The sequence below is a fragment of the Nematolebias whitei genome, chromosome 6, assembly GCF_014905685.2.
Source record: "Nematolebias whitei isolate Nwh7 chromosome 6, NemWhi1, whole genome shotgun sequence".
Lineage (NCBI taxonomy): Eukaryota > Metazoa > Chordata > Actinopteri > Cyprinodontiformes > Rivulidae > Nematolebias > Nematolebias whitei.
The window spans coordinates 16,072,483-16,091,030 of NC_056503.1; the positions used below are offsets into that span (position 1 = coordinate 16,072,483).

The window sequence follows — 18,548 nt, forward strand, 5'->3', positions numbered from 1 at the left end:
TTCACAATTTGTTTAGTGTCCCAACTTTTTTGGAATCCAGTTTGTATGTATATGTACATGTATACATATGTATATGTATGTACAGTGCCTTGCGAAAGTATTCGGCCCCCTTGAACTTTTCAACCTCTTGCCACAAATTTAGACTTCAAACATAAATATATACAATTTTATTTTTTTGTGAAGAATCAACAAGTGGGACACAATTGTGAAGTGGAATGAAATTTATTGGATGTGTCAAACTTTTTTAACAAATAAAAAAACTGAAAAGTGGGGCGTGCAATATTATTTGGCCCTCTTGCATTAATACTTTGTAGTGTCGCCTTTTGCTGCAATTCCAGCTGCAAGTCTCTTGGGGTATGTCTCTATCAGCTTTGCACATGGAGAGACTGAGTGTCAGTGTCTCTCCGAAGCCAAGATGGTAAGAGGATCACCAATTCTACCATTCGGCGCAGAAAGATAGTACAGCAATACCAGAATGGTGTTACCCAGCGTAAAATAGCAAAGACTTTTAAGTTATCATCATCAACCGTGCATAACATCATCAAAAGATTCAGAGAATCAGGAACAATCGCTGTGCGTAAGGGTCAAGGCCGTAAAACTCTACTGGATGCTCGTGATCTCCGGGCCCTTAAACGTCACTGCACCTCAAGCAGGAATGCCACTGTCAAGGAAATAACAGAATGGGCTCAGGAATACTTCCAGAAAGCATTGTCAGTGAACACAATCCACCGTGCCATCCGCCGTTGCCAGCTGAAACTCTACAGTGCAAAGAGGAAGCCATTTCTAAGCAAGCTCCACAAGCTCTGACGTTTGCACTGGGCCAGGGGTCATTTAAAATGGAGTGTGGCAAAATGTAAGAATGTTCTGTGGTCAGATGAGTCACGATTTGAAGTTCTTTATGGAACACTGGGACGCCATGTCATCCGGACCAGAGAGGACAAGGATAGTCCAAGTTGTTATCAACGCTCCGTTCACAAGCCTGCATCACTGATGGTATGGGGTTGCATGAACGCTTGTGGCATGTGCAGCTTGCATGTCTGGAAAGGCACCATTAATGCAGAGAACTATGTTCAGGTTCTAGAACAACATATGCTCCCATCTAGACGTCATCTCTTTCAGGGAAGACCCTGCATTTTTCAACACGATAATGCCAGACCACATTCTGCAGCAATCACAACATCATGGCTACGTAGGAGAAGGATCCGGGTACTGAAATGGCCAGCCTGCAGTCCAGATCTTTCACCTATAGAGAACATTTGGCGCATCATAAAGAGGAAGGTGCGACAAAGAAGGCCCAAGACGATTGAACAGTTAGAGGCCTGTATTAGACATGAATGGGAGATCATTCCTATTTCTAAACTTGAGAAACTGGTCTCCTCTGTCCCCAGACGTCTGTTGAGTGTTGTAAGAAGAAGGGGGGATGTCACACAGTGGTAAAAATGGACTTGTCCCAACTTTTTTGGGATGTGTTGATGCCATGAAATTTGGAAACAACTGATTTTTCCCTTAAAATGATACATTCTCTCAGTTTAAACTTCTGATCTGTGATGTGTGTTCTATTCTGAATAAAATATTAGATGTTGGCACCTCCACATCATTGCAGTTAGTTTTTATTCACAATTGGTTTAGTGTCCCAACTTTTTTGGAATCCAGTTTGTGTATATATATATATATATATATATATATATATATATATATATATAATGTACACATATAACTTGTCATTTTTATGTCTAGACGAACACGTACAGAGAAAGGCACAATGGACGAGATGAGTGTACGTGGTTTAAAAAAGGTTTTTGGAAAATGTAGAATTGGAGCCAACATCTTATTAAAGACGGAGAATAAACATGGGAAGAAGATGAATCATAAACAGTGCATTATTTTACTAATAAAGTGTGTTTAAAAATGCAGCATTTGACGGTGAGGATTTATTTTTTGTCCGTACACCGAGTCACCTTTTTCAGATAAACTTCGGTGCTGATTGAATGTTTCAGTGTGATGTGGAGCTGTAAGGTCGGTGGAGAGATTCAGGAAGTGAAATGTAAACGAAACGCAAGATTAGTTTTAAAATGCAGGATGACAGAGACAAACAGTTACAGAGAAAATCTGAGCGCGTGATAACTCAAAGAAATGTTCGTTAGTGACCTTTGCAGTGACTGATTTAGTCAGACTGTGAAGAGAGGGATACAAAGTTGTGGTCGATTAAACGTGTGGGGTTCTTTTTTCTTCTCAGCCCTTTCTGACACAGCCAAACATCACAGCTTCCACTCTGCTGAATTTTAGCTGAGATCACATTATGAGTGAATTTTGATTAAGCTTTGGCCGACAGTATGAATTCTTATTGTTCATGCCACAACAAACGGTGCGGAGGCTTCTGTGCACCCAGACTGCATGCTTCAGTTCAGATTACAGGATGCTAGGTTAGTGATCCCACCGTGGCTGATCACATGGGCCTCCTTATCTTCTCCTGTCTCCTTTCAGCTTCCATCAAGTCGCTTCCGCTTCGTGTCGTGGCATCGCCTGGAGCAGTGCGACGTCACCGGTGACCAGCTGACCTGCCCCCGGGTTAGAGAAGGTGGGACTGATATGAGGAAACCCCCGGACCTCTACAACTGATCCACTTTTATATCAACTCAATTCAAAATGGCTGCCACAGCTAATTGATCTCAGCGATCTTAGTTTTATTTTTGTCAGCTGTGCAGGTACTGAGCTGGAATAAGAGAAATCCTCAGCTTGCACTCCCAGCGTTGATTGTGGAAGATCTTTGTTTAAATCTTTAACATTAACTGAGAGTCGACCCCCGTCTGTTAGCAAAATATCTCTTTTATGTTGGTGAGACTGATTGCAAATACATTCTCTGAGCACTAACGGTGCGATTAACATTAAATACTTATTAGTTTCAAACATATCCTGACAGTATGTGGGTGATATGCATTCCTTCAACAAACGTTCGGCTGTAAAATATACTTTTTGTCAAAAAGTTGCTAAAATTGCAGCAAATCAGATAATATCCTAGTTAACAATAATAATAATGTAAACAGTATTACTTGTTTATATTGACAATATTGAAGGGCCGTCAGAAGAAGACTCGTTTCTGAGGCAGGGAGCTGACCTTGCTTTGGATGGTGGGAGGAGGAAGAGGAGAGAAGAGGAAGGCCAGAGGTGGGAGGAGCGACTGCAGGAAAACTGGGAGAACTGTTTGGTATGTAAACAGGATGTGTAGATCTGTGTCGCTAAAGAAGACAAGTTGATGTTTGTGCCACCTGCTTTTCTTTCCAGGAGTTGAATCTTTCCTACCAGGACTTGGGGGATCCCTACCAGCGAGAGAACTTTCTCCGCATCCTTCGAAGGTTGATTCGTGTGGAGAAACTACAGCTGATCGACAACTCTCTCACCAACCTGAGTTCTGTACGTCTGCCAAGGTAAATGAAGTGCACCACAACATCTATTACCCGCTGAGCCTTTCATCTTCTGCAGCCAACTCATAGCAACTACCATATTTTTCGGCGTATAAGTTGCAGGGTTTTTTTTTTTAATATATATAGATTGGCCTGCGACTTATACACCAAAGCGACTTATATACTTTTTCCCATATTCATAACACAAGTTTTGACTGACGCTTTAAGTGTTCATTCATACTGACATGAAGCAGAGGAAACATTACCATTTGCAGCTGTCAGAGGCGTAAGATGGCCCTCTAGGCTTTTGACAACTACTATATGTATAGGCTATATCTATACCCCTGCCGCCCCCCCACCAAACACTGACCATTAAAGTGTATTTATTAAGTAAAAGTTCAACTGAGACACACCTTTACTATAATGTGGAGCAAACAAATAATTGTTTTTAAGTGTTAATCTTGTTCAATTTCGACGAACTGCAACAGTCCGTGAGCGCTCCTGCGGCCGCCAGTTGATTCTTGGCACGACACCGGCCCACGTTTCCCGGGGTCAGAGGTCACGCATAAAAAAAGTAACGTACGTAACGTAATGTACTCCGAAGCGACTTGTACTGTATTTTCCAGCGTTTAAGTTGCAGTTTTTTGCACAGATCTGTCAGTCCTGCGACTAATATGCCGAAGCGACTTATATACGTTCCCCCACCCCACCCCCACATTCATAACACCATTTTTGACTGACACTTTAAATTTCTAGCAACAGCAAGTCCTCCAGTGCACTCTTGCTTCACTCAGCTGGTGCAGGCGGAGGAACGCTGGAGAGCTAGCAGCTCTGGCCACAATGGATGGATGGTGCTGTGCTGCCCAGAGGAAATGAAACTGTTTTGACCATTAAAGTGCATTTATTAAGGAAAAGTTAGAGACACACCTTTGCTATAATGTCAAACAAATAAATGTTCTTAAACGTTAATCTCGTTAAATTTCTAAGAACTGCAACAGCAAGTCCTCCCATGTGCGCTCGCTTCACTCAGCTGGTGCAAGCAGAGGAATGGCCACGATGGATGGATGGATGGATGGATGGATGGATGGTGCCATGCCTTATGTATGTTTTTTCCTCTTCATGATGCTTTTGTTGACTGATATACTCAGGAGCGACTTGTACTCCGAAAAATACGGTAATGCAAACGAGTTTTCTAAGAAGAACCATACAAATCTGTTCAACGTTATTCTGCCACTTGTAACAGCGGAGCAGAGAGCATTCAGTGGTCAGGATGGAGACGTTCTGTGACGCACGTGCAGAAACATTTCACTGCTTTAGGTTCAGCTTGTTGGCTGCATCTGTGTGGGCACGCTCTGCAGGGATACAAGTACTTCCCGGATGTTGTCCCTGCAGCGCTGGAACTCACGTCAGACTATTTTAAGGAGTTTAAATGAATGTTTAGTTAAAGATGGCAGCTTTGGAACAACTGTTTTAACGTTCCAAAGCTCCACTGAAGTCAGTTTTAAGAGCAAAGACTCCTAAATTGTCCTGGTTTCCTGTTGTCCACCTGATTGTGACTTCTCTAATGGTTTTTAAGGACGATTTGTTTGATGTTTGTCGCTTTAAGGAAAATAGAATTACCACTGTAACTTTACATTTTTTGTCTCAATGAGTTTCAGAGTCTGTAATGTTCTTTAAACAAATATAATAAAAAAATGTGACTGTTTTGGGGGGCAGGTGCCGGATGCTGAATGTGCACCGCAACCACCTAGTTTGTCTGCGTCAGCTGCCAAAGCTCCCCACGGTGGAGCACCTCTGTCTGTCAGAGAACGCCGTCAGCTCCCTGGAGGGGCTGGGAGCTCTGAGGAACAGCCCGCTGAAGTCCCTAAACCTGACCCGCAACCCCGTGACCTTCACTCAGGACTACCGCACACGGTGAGAAGACTTGGCTCATAAACGATACGCAGAACAAGAGGAGAGGGTCCTTCTCAGCTCCACTTTACCCTGTCTCTTGTTTCTCCTTGTCTGCAGTGTTTTCTCCTGCTTGCCAAATCTCCAGGTCTTGGACGGCATCTCTAAGATGCCAGAGGACTCGCTGCCCCCCAGGTTAAAAGGACGGGAACACTCCAGGATGTGCAATATTTTATGACTTCTCCATAGACTGGATGTACAGACTGATTCTCCACTTCAGCAAAGAGCTGCACACGAAAAGTGTCAGCATTCTCAGTGGAAAACTAGCTGGGTAACATTTGATCCGATTTTTTAGAAGAATTGTTATATTTTTTTTTACAAACTGTCACAGCTGTGGAAGAGAGACTTAATGGTAATGTGCACTTTTTTTAGTTATTGATAATTCTGCTCAAAATGGTCAAAGACACATATTTGTACACATTAAAGACGTATTTTTATACTGATATATGTCCATATATGTTTTTTCTGAATGTGGTGCAGAGATCAGATACAAAAGGAACGATCAAGGTAAGATTTGGTTCCGCTGACACAGAAAAGCTCGATGTCTCTCTGGTCTTTGCTGAGCCGACACATTGGCGCGCCTCACTGCTCCAGAAGATCTGCAGGACAGAATCTCATTAGATCCAAGAGTTTTTATCAGCACAGAAGTCAATAGAAATGTAGCTTCTGGGCCTTCAAGACGAGACAAACAGGATATCTGCTTCTGAGATGTACCAAATATTTAATGTCCCCACTCCTTTATGATAATGTCCTATCCTCCTCCTCCTGACAAGATAATGGCCCATGGACTCCAGTCAGACATAAAACAACCACTAATCACCACTGAGTTGTAAAGCTCTCAAATTGACTGGATTTATGACTTAGTATAAAAATGCTCAAACCTGTATTATTTATTCCTAAAGGCCTTAGCCATGTGCGTCCAATGCTTTCATTCATTCATTCAACCTTTATTTATACAGGTTAGTCCCACTGAGCCTCAGGAACTCATTTACAAGAGAGACCTGAATTTTAACAAAGAATGATGACAACAGTAGACAATCAAAGGATGCGTACAAATAAAAAAAAAATAAACAAGTGAAAATAAAATGGTAATTAAAAGGAAAAGTTGCAACAACAACAAAAAAAAAACAGCTGGATTATAAGGCGGTGTAGAAAACTAAAAACAGGAACATGTCTGCGTTGGTTTTTGTCAGGAACTTAACAGATATTTGAAGACACAGAGAGGTCAAGGTCGAGTGCTCCTGTTAACTGGAATAACGTACAAAAAGATCTGAAGCTGAGGAGAAAGCCCTTTTGTCTAGTTCAGTCCTCACTGAGGGAACACTGCAGGTAATAATGTCCTGAGAGCGCACGCCGTAGCTGCACTCACGCAGAGACATGTAGGGGGAGATGTATGAAGGCAGCAGACCAAGAAGTGATTTAAAGATGAAAATGTACCAGTGAGAGAGTCTGCGTGAAGTTAATGATGACCAGTTAACCAGTGAATACAGGGTGCAGTGGTGGGTACGATAATCACAGCCAGTTATGAATCTTAGTGCACCATGATAGACAACATCCAACATCTGCAGGGTTCTTGTAGGAGCGTTCATGTAAATAATGTCGCCGTAATCAATGGAGGGAAGGAAAGTCACAGATACAAGGCGTTTCCTAGCATTTAGGGTTAGACAGGATCTGTTTCTGAAAAAGAAACACAGTTTAACTTTCAGTTTCTTTACCAAGTTTTCCACATGGAGCTTAAAAGAGAGATGCAAGTCGACCAAGATATCCAAATATTTATAGGACTGGACAAACGCAATAGGGACACCATTTGAGGATAAAATCAGAGGAAGCACTGCTGGGACCGACTCTCTGTTTGAAAAAAGCATCCATTTGGTTTTATCGGCATTAAGGAGAAGTTTGAGACGAAACAAATCTGACAAATCTTTCAGGGAGTTTTCTTTAAAACCCACCCAGTGGTTCATGAGATAATCTAAAAGACAAACACATACACTGACGCGGGCAAACATTATCATCCGCCTCGACCTTTCAGTAGCAGTCTGTAACTACGTGTTCCGATAAACTACTCCATTCAATTCAGTTTATTTATATAGCACCGTATCACAACAAAGTTGTCTCAGGGCACTTTACAGGAACATTCACATACACAGAAAAGCCAATTATTAAAGTTCTCTATCTAAGGAATCCAGCAGACAAGTTGAATGTTCACTTCATTGCGGTCTCCCAACCTGAGCAAGCACAGTGGCAACAGTGGAAAAAAAACCCTCCCTTTTAAAAGGAAGAAACCTCCAGCAGAACCAGGCTCAGGACAAGCGCCATCTGCTTTGACCGGCTGGTTTGAGAGGAACAGATACACAATGGCAGGTCAAGAATCACGTTGACAGAAATAATATCAAATGAAACCTATGCAATTTTAACAATTCGTTTAAGGAAATGAGGTCAGTTTGTCCTCCAGTAGTCTAAGCCTATAGCACCATAACAAGTCAACCATAACTATAGGATTTATTAAAAAGGAAAGTCTTAAAACAGGGCAATGTTTCAGCCTCACGGACAGAAAGTTAAACCATCATCAGCGAAGAGTTGATCACTGTGATATTTGAACAAATCAACAACTGGAGAGTTCCACAAGAGAGGAGCCTGATAACTGAAAGATCTTCCTCCCATTCTGCTTCTGAAAACTCTAGGAACCACAAGTAAACCTGCAGTCTGAGAGCAAAGTGTTCCGTTAGGAAAATATGGAACAATAAGATCTCAAATATAAGATGAAGCTAGGTTGTTGAGGGCTTTGTAGATTAGAAGTAAGATTCTGAATTCAATTACTGAATGAAAAGTGGGGCGGGGGGGGGGGGGGGGCTTCCTTTATATACTAGTTGCATCTCTCCTGTTGTTGATTTGTTCAAACATCACAGTGATCAACTCTTCGCTTATGATGGTTTAACTTTCAGCATTCACCTGCAACACAAACACACTTTGTTATGTGATGCTGCAGGGTATGGATGCTGCCACATGTGCACATTAACAGGCACAGTGAGCTGCATGTGCAAGCACACACTCGTTAGCAGAATTTCAGCCCTCTGTGCTCACAGCAATGCAGAGACACACAACTTGGGCAGCGAATGCTCCCTAACAAGCCTAAGGAGTCTGGCTCAGACTAGCAGTTACATGCCTCATTAGGATTTGTTTAAGTGTGGAAGGCTGCTTCATGTGTCCGTGTGTTCAGTGCAACAAGCTGAGGCTCCAGCTGATGGATGAGAAGCTGCAGGATAATGAGCTCAGTGGATCTTCATGCTGCAAACAGGATCCAGGTCAAGCAGAGCAGCTGCTCGTTGAAACTGTGTGTGTGTGTGTGTGTGTTGAGCTTCGTTAATTGCTGCCATCATTGCTGCTGTGCAGGACTTCTTACTGCAGTGGGTTCAAATAGAAGATAATACTTGCACCCAGAAAGATTGAGTCTAGAAAACAAGTTATCTAGAAGAGAACTTTCGGCTTTCTAGTAGCTCTCGTGTTGGTGTTAAGTAGAAGACTTGACGATCTGTCGTTTGGGTTTTGTGCATCGCCAGAGAGATTTTGGCTTCGGGCAATCAGCACGTTAAATTTACTCATGCCTGGTAATTCATCCGTGAAATGACTGAGAGGGGTGCAAGAATGTGAAAAAAGTAGTCATCATCTCTGCCACTGCTTGGTTCTGTAAAAGAACACGTGTGTGTGTGTGTGTGTGTGTGTCCCTGTGGCCTGCTATTAGCAGAGTAATGAGACACCTGTTAGTGTTGCACTCCTCCGGCATCCCGTTGTCCCTCCAGGGCAGGAAATCAGCAGTCTCATAACAGCAGAGAGGATGGTGACGGGAAGAAAGGGGGGAGGAGGGCACGGTGAGAGGCAGAGAGGGCGGAAATATGAGGAAGACCCTCAGGGATGAGGACAGGAACGGAGAGGAAGAGCAGAAATGGAGGGTGACGGTTGAGGGGGATGATCTGATGGAGACTGTGCGTTAGGGATAAATGTTATTTATTAGGAGGTCTTCTCTCGTTTGGTTTTCATTCCTCTCCGTTTGTCTGTTTATTTCCCATGCGAGTCATTTTCAGCTCTCGGGAAAGGAACTGGGCTGGCGGGAGTTCAGAAACGAGAACATTTGAGGCTTCCAGAGTGCAGCGTTGAACAACTGTGTGCCCATGACACGGAAAATTAAAGTTTTAATTTTCGTTACTGCTGCTGGTTTTAATTATCAATAAACATTATTGTATTTCAACATTAGGATGTTTTTGCCTGTGTCTGTTAGCAAAATGTCTCGTGGACCACAGGAAAAATATTAATACATTTGAGGACAGTAAGAACTGGATGGACACCTGCAATGACCCTTTAAAACCCTTTTCAAAATGGCTACCACAGCCACTGACCTTAAAGAACATAGTGATGCTTATAACTCAGTCAATTTTACAAATACTGACCCAATATTTGATAAAGGAGCTGAGACTGATCTCCAAAACATTTTTTGGTTTAAGAGGAACAGATCTTTCTCCCATTCTGCTTTTGGAAACTATAGGGACTGTAAGTAAACCTGCAGTCTGAGAGCGAAGTGCTCCGTTAGGAAAATATGGAACAATAAGATCTGTAATATAAGATGGAGCTAGGCTGTTGAGGGCTTTGTAGGTTAGAAGTAAGATTTAATTCCTTCATTTAAAATCGTCTTGTTTCAGTTTGAATGTAAACAATGTCAAATATTTCTGTCTTTACTCTGAGAAAAGCTGAACTTGGCTCAAGAATGTCCAGAAAGATTTAAACACCCCCCCCCCCACACACACACACACACACACACACACAGAGCGACTCTACTAATGATCAGTCCTTGTCAGCAGATTTACAAACAGTCTTAGACAACACATTTACGACCTTTATTCTTTTTATTGTAAACACCGGACATAAGTCAACACAGTAAGAATCCCTCATTTTGTATCAAATAAAAAAGGTGTACAAATTTACAAATACTTTTACTTTACATTGTACAGTAGGTTAAAAGGACGCTGTAGTAAACTGCATTTAATTTGAGAAATTCATTCACAGCAGCAGCTGACTGGAAATCGTTCTTCTGCCACTTTAAAAGTATTTTTGAAACGTTAACCGACTGGGACAGGCAGGAAGTTTCCATGAATGAAAAGGCACATGTCGGCGTTACGCTCGGCACTTAGAGGCTTCGGCAGAAATGTCTCTTTGATTGGCATTTTGCAGAAACATCCTGTGAAAACGCGCCAGCGTGTCCGCCTCAGAAAGCTGGTTAGAGTCATTGTGTCAAACTTCATCCATCAGAGACAGAAAGCGAAAGGCACGCGACACTTCTTATGATTGTCAGAGTTGTTTTCATCAGCAATAAATAACAAAACGATCAAACAAATGTCATGACTGACTGGAATGTCAGGCCTAAAATTAACATCAAATATAATATTTTGCATAAAAACTAAAAAAAAAGGCCAGAATTGAAGACAGCATTAGATAAAAAATATATCTGCTCCTTTAATACACACATAAGAGATGGCACATGGATAAAATACATTCTCTGAACCAGACGGACATTTAGGCACAATGTAGATTAATGAACAAAAAGAAACCGAGTGAATAGTTTAAACCATTTATGACCTAAAACTTGTGTCCGTTTCCACAGTGTAGTGTTTTTATTCCCATCTTTCAGGAACAGTTTTCAGATTACCTTTAGTGGAACTCTGCTTCACTGGTTTGATTCCTTTGGGAAGGACAGACCTGACTGGGCAGACTAGCAGCCGAACTTTGCACCAGTCCTACATTTCTGCCCTCCGATTGGTCCTCCTAACTCCACCAGCTGTGTCCTCCACCAGCTCGTCCTCCTCCTCCTCCTCATAATTCTCCTCTTCGTTAGTCTTCACTCCATTTTGGTGGTGCTCCTCCTTTCGTAGTCCCTCTTGGTTTTTTACATCATTCTGAGGGCAGCAGATGAGCGCATGACGTTCATGTAAAACCACATAAAAATAAAAAAAGCATGAAACAATGTAACTAAAACAGAACAAAATGACTTGTAAATTTTAAAACATCTTTCAAATTGAAACATACAGTGCTTTGTGAAAGTATTCAGCCCCCTTGAACTTTTCAACCTTTTGCCACATTTCAGGCTTCAAACATAAAGATATAAAATTTTAATTTTTTGTGAAGAATCAACAACAAGTGGGACACAATCGTGAAGTGGAATGAAATTTATTGGATGTGTCAAACTTTTTTTAACAAATAAAAAACTGAAAAGTGGGGCGTGCAATATTATTGGGCCCCCTTGCGTTAATACTTTGTAGTGCCGCCTTTTGATGCAGTTCCAGCTGCAAGTCTACACTGTTCAGCGATTTGTAGACATACATGAGTATTTTGAACTGGATTCGAAAGTGAACCGGTAACCAGTGCAGGGAGGCCAAAACTGGTGTGATGTGCTCTCTTTTGCCTGTACTGGTTAAAAATTGGGCTGCTGCATTCTGGACCAAGATATAAACTAAGATATACGCTAAACAAACACCAAACTAAACTTAAAGATCTAAGATATGCCAGTCATTGTTCAATGTTTTTATGTTATGAGCGCTTAGTGTATATTTAGTCTATGTTTTTCTTAGTTCATATCTTAGATGTTATTACTGTTTTTCTTATACATTTTATTGTTGGATGTAACTGGGACCCTGTGTACATAATTTTGCTCCACCACATGTACCACGAGGTGCGAATGACAATAAAGAAACTCTGACTCTGACTCATTAATAGTGCAAAATAATACACTGAACAACAGTAGCACGGTTCTCATAGGTTCTGTTCGGCTATAATTTACACGCTTAATGTGAGCACTAACATAAACTAAACTAACATAAACTAAACTAACATAAACTACACTAACATAAACTAAACTAACATAAACTAAACTAACATAAACTACACTAACATAAACTAAACTAACATAAACTAAACTAACATAAACTACACTAACATGAACTAAACTAACAAACTAAATGAACAAACTAGGATTTATTCAAAGCATGCAACAAAAATACAGGAACAAGGCGCCAAAAGTAAAAAATTAATAAATCTACAGCAGCATGGTCGTATTGGCAGAGTGGTTCTGATGACAGTGAAGTTATCTTAGCAGCATGCTACTGTTAGCAGTGAGGTTCAGTTAGTGGCGTGGTGTTGTTAGCAGCATTAGCAGGTCCCGTCCGCAGCATGATGGTAATAAGGACTGCAGCAGCTGCCCTCCAGAACTGGGTCCAGCAGACAGAGAACATCTAAGGTTCCCCCGGGGAACCAAGTGGGTCTGCAGAGTTTGGTCCGTGCAGGCAGACAGAGGATCTTGTTAGCAGCATTAGCAGGTCTAGGTAGCAGGTCCCGTCAGCACCCCGATGGAAACCGAGACCGCAGCAGCTGCCTCCCAGACAGCCCTCCAGAACTGGGTCCGGCAGACGGAGAACATCCAAGGTTTCCCGTGGAACCAAACAGGTCCATAGAGTTTGGTCTCCAGCCAAGGCTGGAAGGACTGAACCACGATGGCACGATGGCAAGGCAAAGATACAGAAAACTCCACAAGTGTGTCATGGTCATACCCGTACTGTGGATGTTCATTGTAAGAGCAAAAGAAAGTTCAAGCAAAAGCAACGGGAACAAAAAAATATCGAGTTCACCAGGAGACTGTGAAGAAGCGTCTCGGCTGAGCGTGGCCATCTAGGCCAGTAATACCAGTAAACTAAATTTATGTCAGGATGCTCCATGTTTTAATCTATTTTGTTGATGGTCTGTTTAGCAATGGAACATTGGAAATAAAATGGTGTAAGTGCTGCGAATAGATCTTTGGAATAAAAGCTGATGGTTCAGGTGTAAAGTGAAAATGATCTTGTTGATAGTTGTCAGCTTCTGGATGAAGCCTTAAGTGAAACAAAATGGGGTAATCCCTGTAGTTGCCACAAGAGCTCAAATCTAATGAGGTAACGGAAAAAAAAGTTGATATCCAGCATCACATTATGATCAAAACAAATAAAGAATTAGATTTATTTCTTTGTGGCAATGTTATTTCTTGATTTAATTTAATTTTTAACTTAGAACGTGTTTGTTAAAGGCCTGTGGAAGGACGCAGGTCATTTCAAGGATTCTGTTAATAACAGGAGACTCACCTGTTCTGCATTCTCCTCATTATATGGATCTTCTTCAACTCCTTCTTCTTCTCTTTTCTGCCCACCAGCTATGTCTTCCTGGGCCTTAAGCAGGACAAAGTCATTACAACAAGCCTACAATGTAGTAAACAGATCACTCCCTCTGACAGAACCACTCGCCCCACATGAAAATCATGACATGTACTAAAAGAATAAACGTCTGTATTTGTACATGACCAGTTTACTGCAGCTTGGGGAGACACAAACATTGATGCATAATCAACACCCCGCGCGGCGCAGCAGCCAAACCTCCCAGGACTTTAAAATTTAACATGGAATTAAATGCTAAAGTCAAGCTTTAGGAGTTTATCACTAGGGCTGAGTACCGAACCGAGGTTCTTTTATGGCACCGACCGAACTGCACCGGTCGGTGTATGGATTGAAATGTCACTCTTTTTTCGGTGTCAAGTTTTGGTATCGGCTGTAACGTGTCACGTGGTTTCAGCACGCAGGCAGGTAAAACACCAGACGTATAACAAAACAGACTACGTGTTTACACCCAGAGCTGTATAGAGCTGCTATTCTATGTACAATGTATGTCTATGGTGCTGGTGACGCCCACAGACAGGGTTCACGTGTGCAGCGCGTGTTGTCAAAGGGCTCCGACAACACACGTGCAGAAAGTTGCTCTGTGTTTCTCTGCAAGAAGAGAGACGGACAGCAGCTTCCTCCCCCCTCCTCCTCTCAGCGTGAGTCAGTCTCTGTGTGTGGGTGAAACGGACTGAATCAACATCTCCACAGCCGGACTCGTCTTCATCAAAGAACTCCCGAGGACGGCTCTGTGTTTCAACTGGTGAGTTTACGTCTGTTAACCTGACTGAAAAATGTTGGATTTTATACCTGGATTATTGAGCATGGACTTTGTTACGTTTGTTAACGTTATTGCAGCTTAACACATACATTGCGGTGAAATAATGCTAACTTTAAGATATTAGTGTGTAAATTGATTTTATCTGCGTAGCTAGCTAAACTCAGAAGCTAACTAAAGATTGACGTAACAGATAAATCTTAGCTTGTAAAAATGTGCTCATCCATCCAGTCAGCTGCTTAAACAGTTCACTAATGTTCACTGTTCATGTTAATGCTCTCCTCACAGGAAGTTCTGACCCAGATGTGAGGACAGACAGAAAGTGAGGTGGAGGCCACAGGACAATTAGACTTTGTTGTTAAAAGTTTGCTGTCTTTTCTACAGTGGAGCTGCATGGTGGAGGTAAGTTAAGCTGTAAAATATTTTGTCGACCAGTTAAACTTCTATCTCTCAGCCTAGATAATGTTTTTTGAGCAATAATAACACAACCATGTTATTGTTGATGTTTTGTTCTCATGTCAATTAGGGAGATGATCAGAGCCCTAAACCACAGAGAACCACAGAGAAGATTCAGGCAGAGACACAGAGGTGCAGAAGTCTGCATCAACCCTAACTTCAGTGAATCCAGTGACTTGCTGGTGGGATGTGAGGGACAATATGTCAGTGCTGTCAAACTGACAACCAGGTATCTGTGTGTGCAACAAGCATCATCCACACCCTCAGAGTGAACACTTCCTACTGCTGGAGACACCATCAGCCAGGAGCGGGCTTGTTTGTGTCCACAGAAAGCAGACATGTTGTTGTTTCTGAAGAAAAACTGTTCAGTGAAAAGGTCCTCAGTGTGTAGCAGTGAGCATTAGACACTGACGTGTCACTTGTTGTTCGCAACTGTTCTTTTGATCTGGAAAATTATTGGTTTATTTTAATGTAAGAAAACTGCTTGGAATAGAAATACCAAAGTTAAAAATAAAATTCACAATTTGTACTGTAATGTGTAACGTAATTTTATTCTTGTTAGAATTAATAGTAATTACAAAATTGGTACCGAAAAAAGAACCGTCCAGGAACCGACACCGAAGTGAAGGTACCGACACCGGTACAGATACAGATTTTTTTTAGAAAGGTACCCAACCCTATTTATCACTACAGTCACAATGAGTTGTGCACATTTACATTATGAGGGTTTTATGTGTGAAAAATCAAATTTATGGACTTTGTTAAAAGTTCTTGAACATTACAAGACAAAACAGCATAATCAGACAGCCAAAAAAACCACTCGACTTCTTTGGCTTGTTGATCAGGACCCTCATGTTAGTTTTCTACATTTTGTGATGATTCAGACAAGTTTGAGTTTGTTACCTCATCTTCCTCCTGGTACTGGTCATCCAGTGCATCTTCCTGTTGATCTGGGTTTCCAGCCATCTAAAAGCACACAAATCACAAGTTATTCTACATCCTTCCTCACTTTGATACCCCAGTTGAAAGGCTAATGAAAATGTTGAAAGTATAACGGCATAGTAGCCTCTGTCTGTAAACTTTCACTGTCCCGCCCAGAACGTCTGATCTGCTCAAGATAATTTAACAAAATGCCATATACACTGGTCGCAGTCTCCACACCATCCAGGACATCTACCACAGCCGATGTCTGCGTAAAGCACGCAGCATCATTAAGGACCACACCCACCCAGCACAAGGACTCTTCCATCTACTACCCTCAGGCAGACGATACAGGAATCTGCCATCGTACACGAAAATACTAAAAAACAGTGATTATCCACAAGCTGTCAGATTACTGAACTCTTGATAATAATACTGAACAACTGGGAATAACTTTGCACCAAGCCACATCTGTGACAACTAATATGACTAATATTAGCTTGTGACACCTAATAGGTTTGTTGCTGCTGCTCTATGTGGCTGTATCATGTATCGACTTTACCATCATAACTCAATATCACTGTTACTCACTACCTGTGCAATAACCTGTCACACAACCTGTGCAGTTTATGTTAATTATGTGCAATATATATCATGTGAATTTAAGCTCATATTACTGAAATACTTATTCATTCAAATTCATCCTACTTGCACCGTTATATTCTACCATGTTATTGTTTACTACATTTCTTCTGGACCTTGTAAATATTATATTTCATTTTCACTTTTTGGTACTTTATTTTGCACTTACTGTATGTTTGTCGTGGGCATATGCGGTACTCTTGTTCAACCTTGTACCTATTTCAGCACTTGAGGTTTTCCAGCTGCTGTAACCTCTGGAGCTTTGCATTTTGTGTTAGCTTCTGGGGGTTTTTTTGTATCTCTGTCCTCTTACTCACCACCAGTTCATCCTCCACAGCAGGATGTACGGGTCTCAGGTGGGTGTTAATGTGCTGGGCAGGAGCTGCCGGCTCCTCTTCCTCTTCTGGCCCTTCTTCCTCTTCGGCAACCCTGTGCGCTGGACGCTCGTCCTCTGCCTCCTCAAACTCGTCCTCTCCCTGGTTGTTGGGGTCGTCCTCAGGATCCACCTCACCGTCCACAGCAACCTGCAGAAGATGACAGAACATGAATTTGATGTCGGAGAGAAAAAAGTGGCTGACTAAAAAGATAAAAGTAACAACGGTGCAATGACCGTGGAGTAGGTGGTTTAAATTAGGCTAGAATATGATCAAATGGAAGGTTTGTGCATTGCAAGACAAATGGACAAATGCAGTAAGCTTTCATGGATTGATGAATCCATAAGTGAGAACATTTACTGACAAATGCTGAGGATGCTTTTTAATGGAGATAAAATTCACCTGATGTGGTGGAACCCGATGATCCGCTTCTCGTTTTTCCTTCTCTTCCTCCTCGTGTAACATGTGAACTCCCCTCTCTGCATAAAGAAAATGCATAAACAACATCCAGTAGAGCAGTCACCTGCCACTGACTGGATGGGTTTCCATTGGACCACACCTCCAAGTGTTTTTTCAGAAAACATTTTGAGCTGCATTTGTACCATGATGTGGTGATAATCATTGTCAAATCTTCTTTAGACCATTAAAATAACCAAAAAAAATCTTAATATCTGATTATTGAAGTCACACTTTTAGAAGTTCAATACTCATAAATTCACCTATTTATGCTTTAAAATGACTGAAAGCAGTTTATGTCCTTTATTTAGCATTTCAGTTGATGAAAGCCGAAATTAGCTGCAAATTCTTCTCTGCTGCACCACTACAGTGTTTGCTTCATTTTTTAAATCTGTTGTGCTTCACTTCTTACCTCCATTCCACAGCTGTGGGTCACTTTGTACTCTCATGTTGTACACTGTTAGAGTGAAATTAAACCTTGTGTTAGCATTTCATACCCATGTGCTGATCTTTTTTTTCTTTTTCTGCTTACTCTCGATGAAGGCAGACACTTCCTCCTCTGCTCCGTCCCTGCTTTGCTTTTTGTCTTGTGAACCTTTTTCAGAGGCCCTTTTTGCAAACTTCCAAACTGTAATCTAAAAAAGTTAAATCTGGTCCTCTGGACATTCAAAAAAACAAAACAAAGCAAATCAACAAAAAAATGTAGAAACGTTTCGTCTCTCATCCGAGAGACTTCCTCAGTCTGAGGAGCTGTTTTCAGCTCAGTCTCTTAAATAGTACCTTCTCAGAGTGGATCAACCAGTTTTGCTGCTGACAACCAAAACCAGCTGATCACATGCTCAAGAAGGACCATCAGCCTAACAATGGATCATTAGCACACTGATGGCTGTTTACTATTCACAGAGGGCTGAGTGATACTAGCAATCACAGCATTGTAAGAGGGGGACAGTTGAACCCGGAGGCCTCCACCCCTGTTTAATGATGGACGATTTCTTTTCACAAAGATGGCCTCCTTTACTCCTCTCTCAAACCATCGTTCCTCTCTGTCCAGGATGTGAACATCTTCATCCCTGAAAGAGTGACCGCTGGCCTGGAGATGAGTGTAGACCGCAGAGTCCTGGCCTGATGATGTCGATCTTCTGTGCTGGGCCATCCTTTTGGCCAGTGGCTGTTTAGTTTCCCCGATGTAAGACTGATCACCCTCCTGACACTGAACAGCATACACAACATTACTCTGTTTGTGCCGGGGGACTGGATCTTTGGGATGAACCAGTCTTTGCCGTAATGTATTTTGGGGTTTAAAAGCCACTGGGACGTTATGTTTAGAAAATAAACGTCTCAGTTTCTC

At 41.8% G+C, this 18,548-nt stretch overlaps 1 protein-coding gene across 2 annotated transcripts; it reads right to left on the reverse strand.

Annotated features, from left to right (window-relative positions):
* Positions 1-11,070: 11,070 nt before the first annotated feature.
* LOC119411122 (Golgi integral membrane protein 4) lies at positions 11,071-17,856 on the reverse strand. Of its 2 annotated transcripts, XM_037678051.1 has the most exons (6): positions 17,613-17,856; positions 17,147-17,277; positions 16,688-16,894; positions 15,711-15,773; positions 13,505-13,588; positions 11,071-11,293 (listed from the first exon to the last, which is right to left on the reverse strand). In XM_037678051.1, exons 2-6 carry the CDS (start codon positions 17,249-17,251, stop codon positions 11,135-11,137), a joined length of 618 nt encoding a protein of 205 aa, XP_037533979.1. In that variant the 5' UTR covers positions 17,252-17,277; positions 17,613-17,856; the 3' UTR covers positions 11,071-11,134. The 2 variants fall into 2 exon arrangements, with proteins under 2 accessions (XP_037533979.1, XP_037533978.1); XM_037678050.1 differs by lacking the exon at positions 17,613-17,856 and having other exon boundaries at positions 17,147-17,360.
* Between the last annotated feature and the right edge of the window lie 692 nt (positions 17,857-18,548).

What these genes read in the sequence shown, in the direction of transcription:
- LOC119411122 (XM_037678051.1), bottom strand. Translation starts at nt 17,251, where the DNA reads ATGTTGTTTATGCATTTTCTTTATGCAGAGAGGGGAGTTCACATGTTA. An exon ending in ATCGGGTTCCACCACATCAG is followed by an intron (nt 16,895 to 17,146) that starts GTGAATTTTATC and finishes CATCTTCTGCAG; the next exon opens with GTTGCTGTGGACGGTGAGGT. An exon ending in AGTACCAGGAGGAAGATGAG is followed by an intron (nt 13,589 to 15,710) that starts GTAACAAACTCA and finishes GTCCTGCTTAAG; the next exon opens with GCCCAGGAAGACATAGCTGG.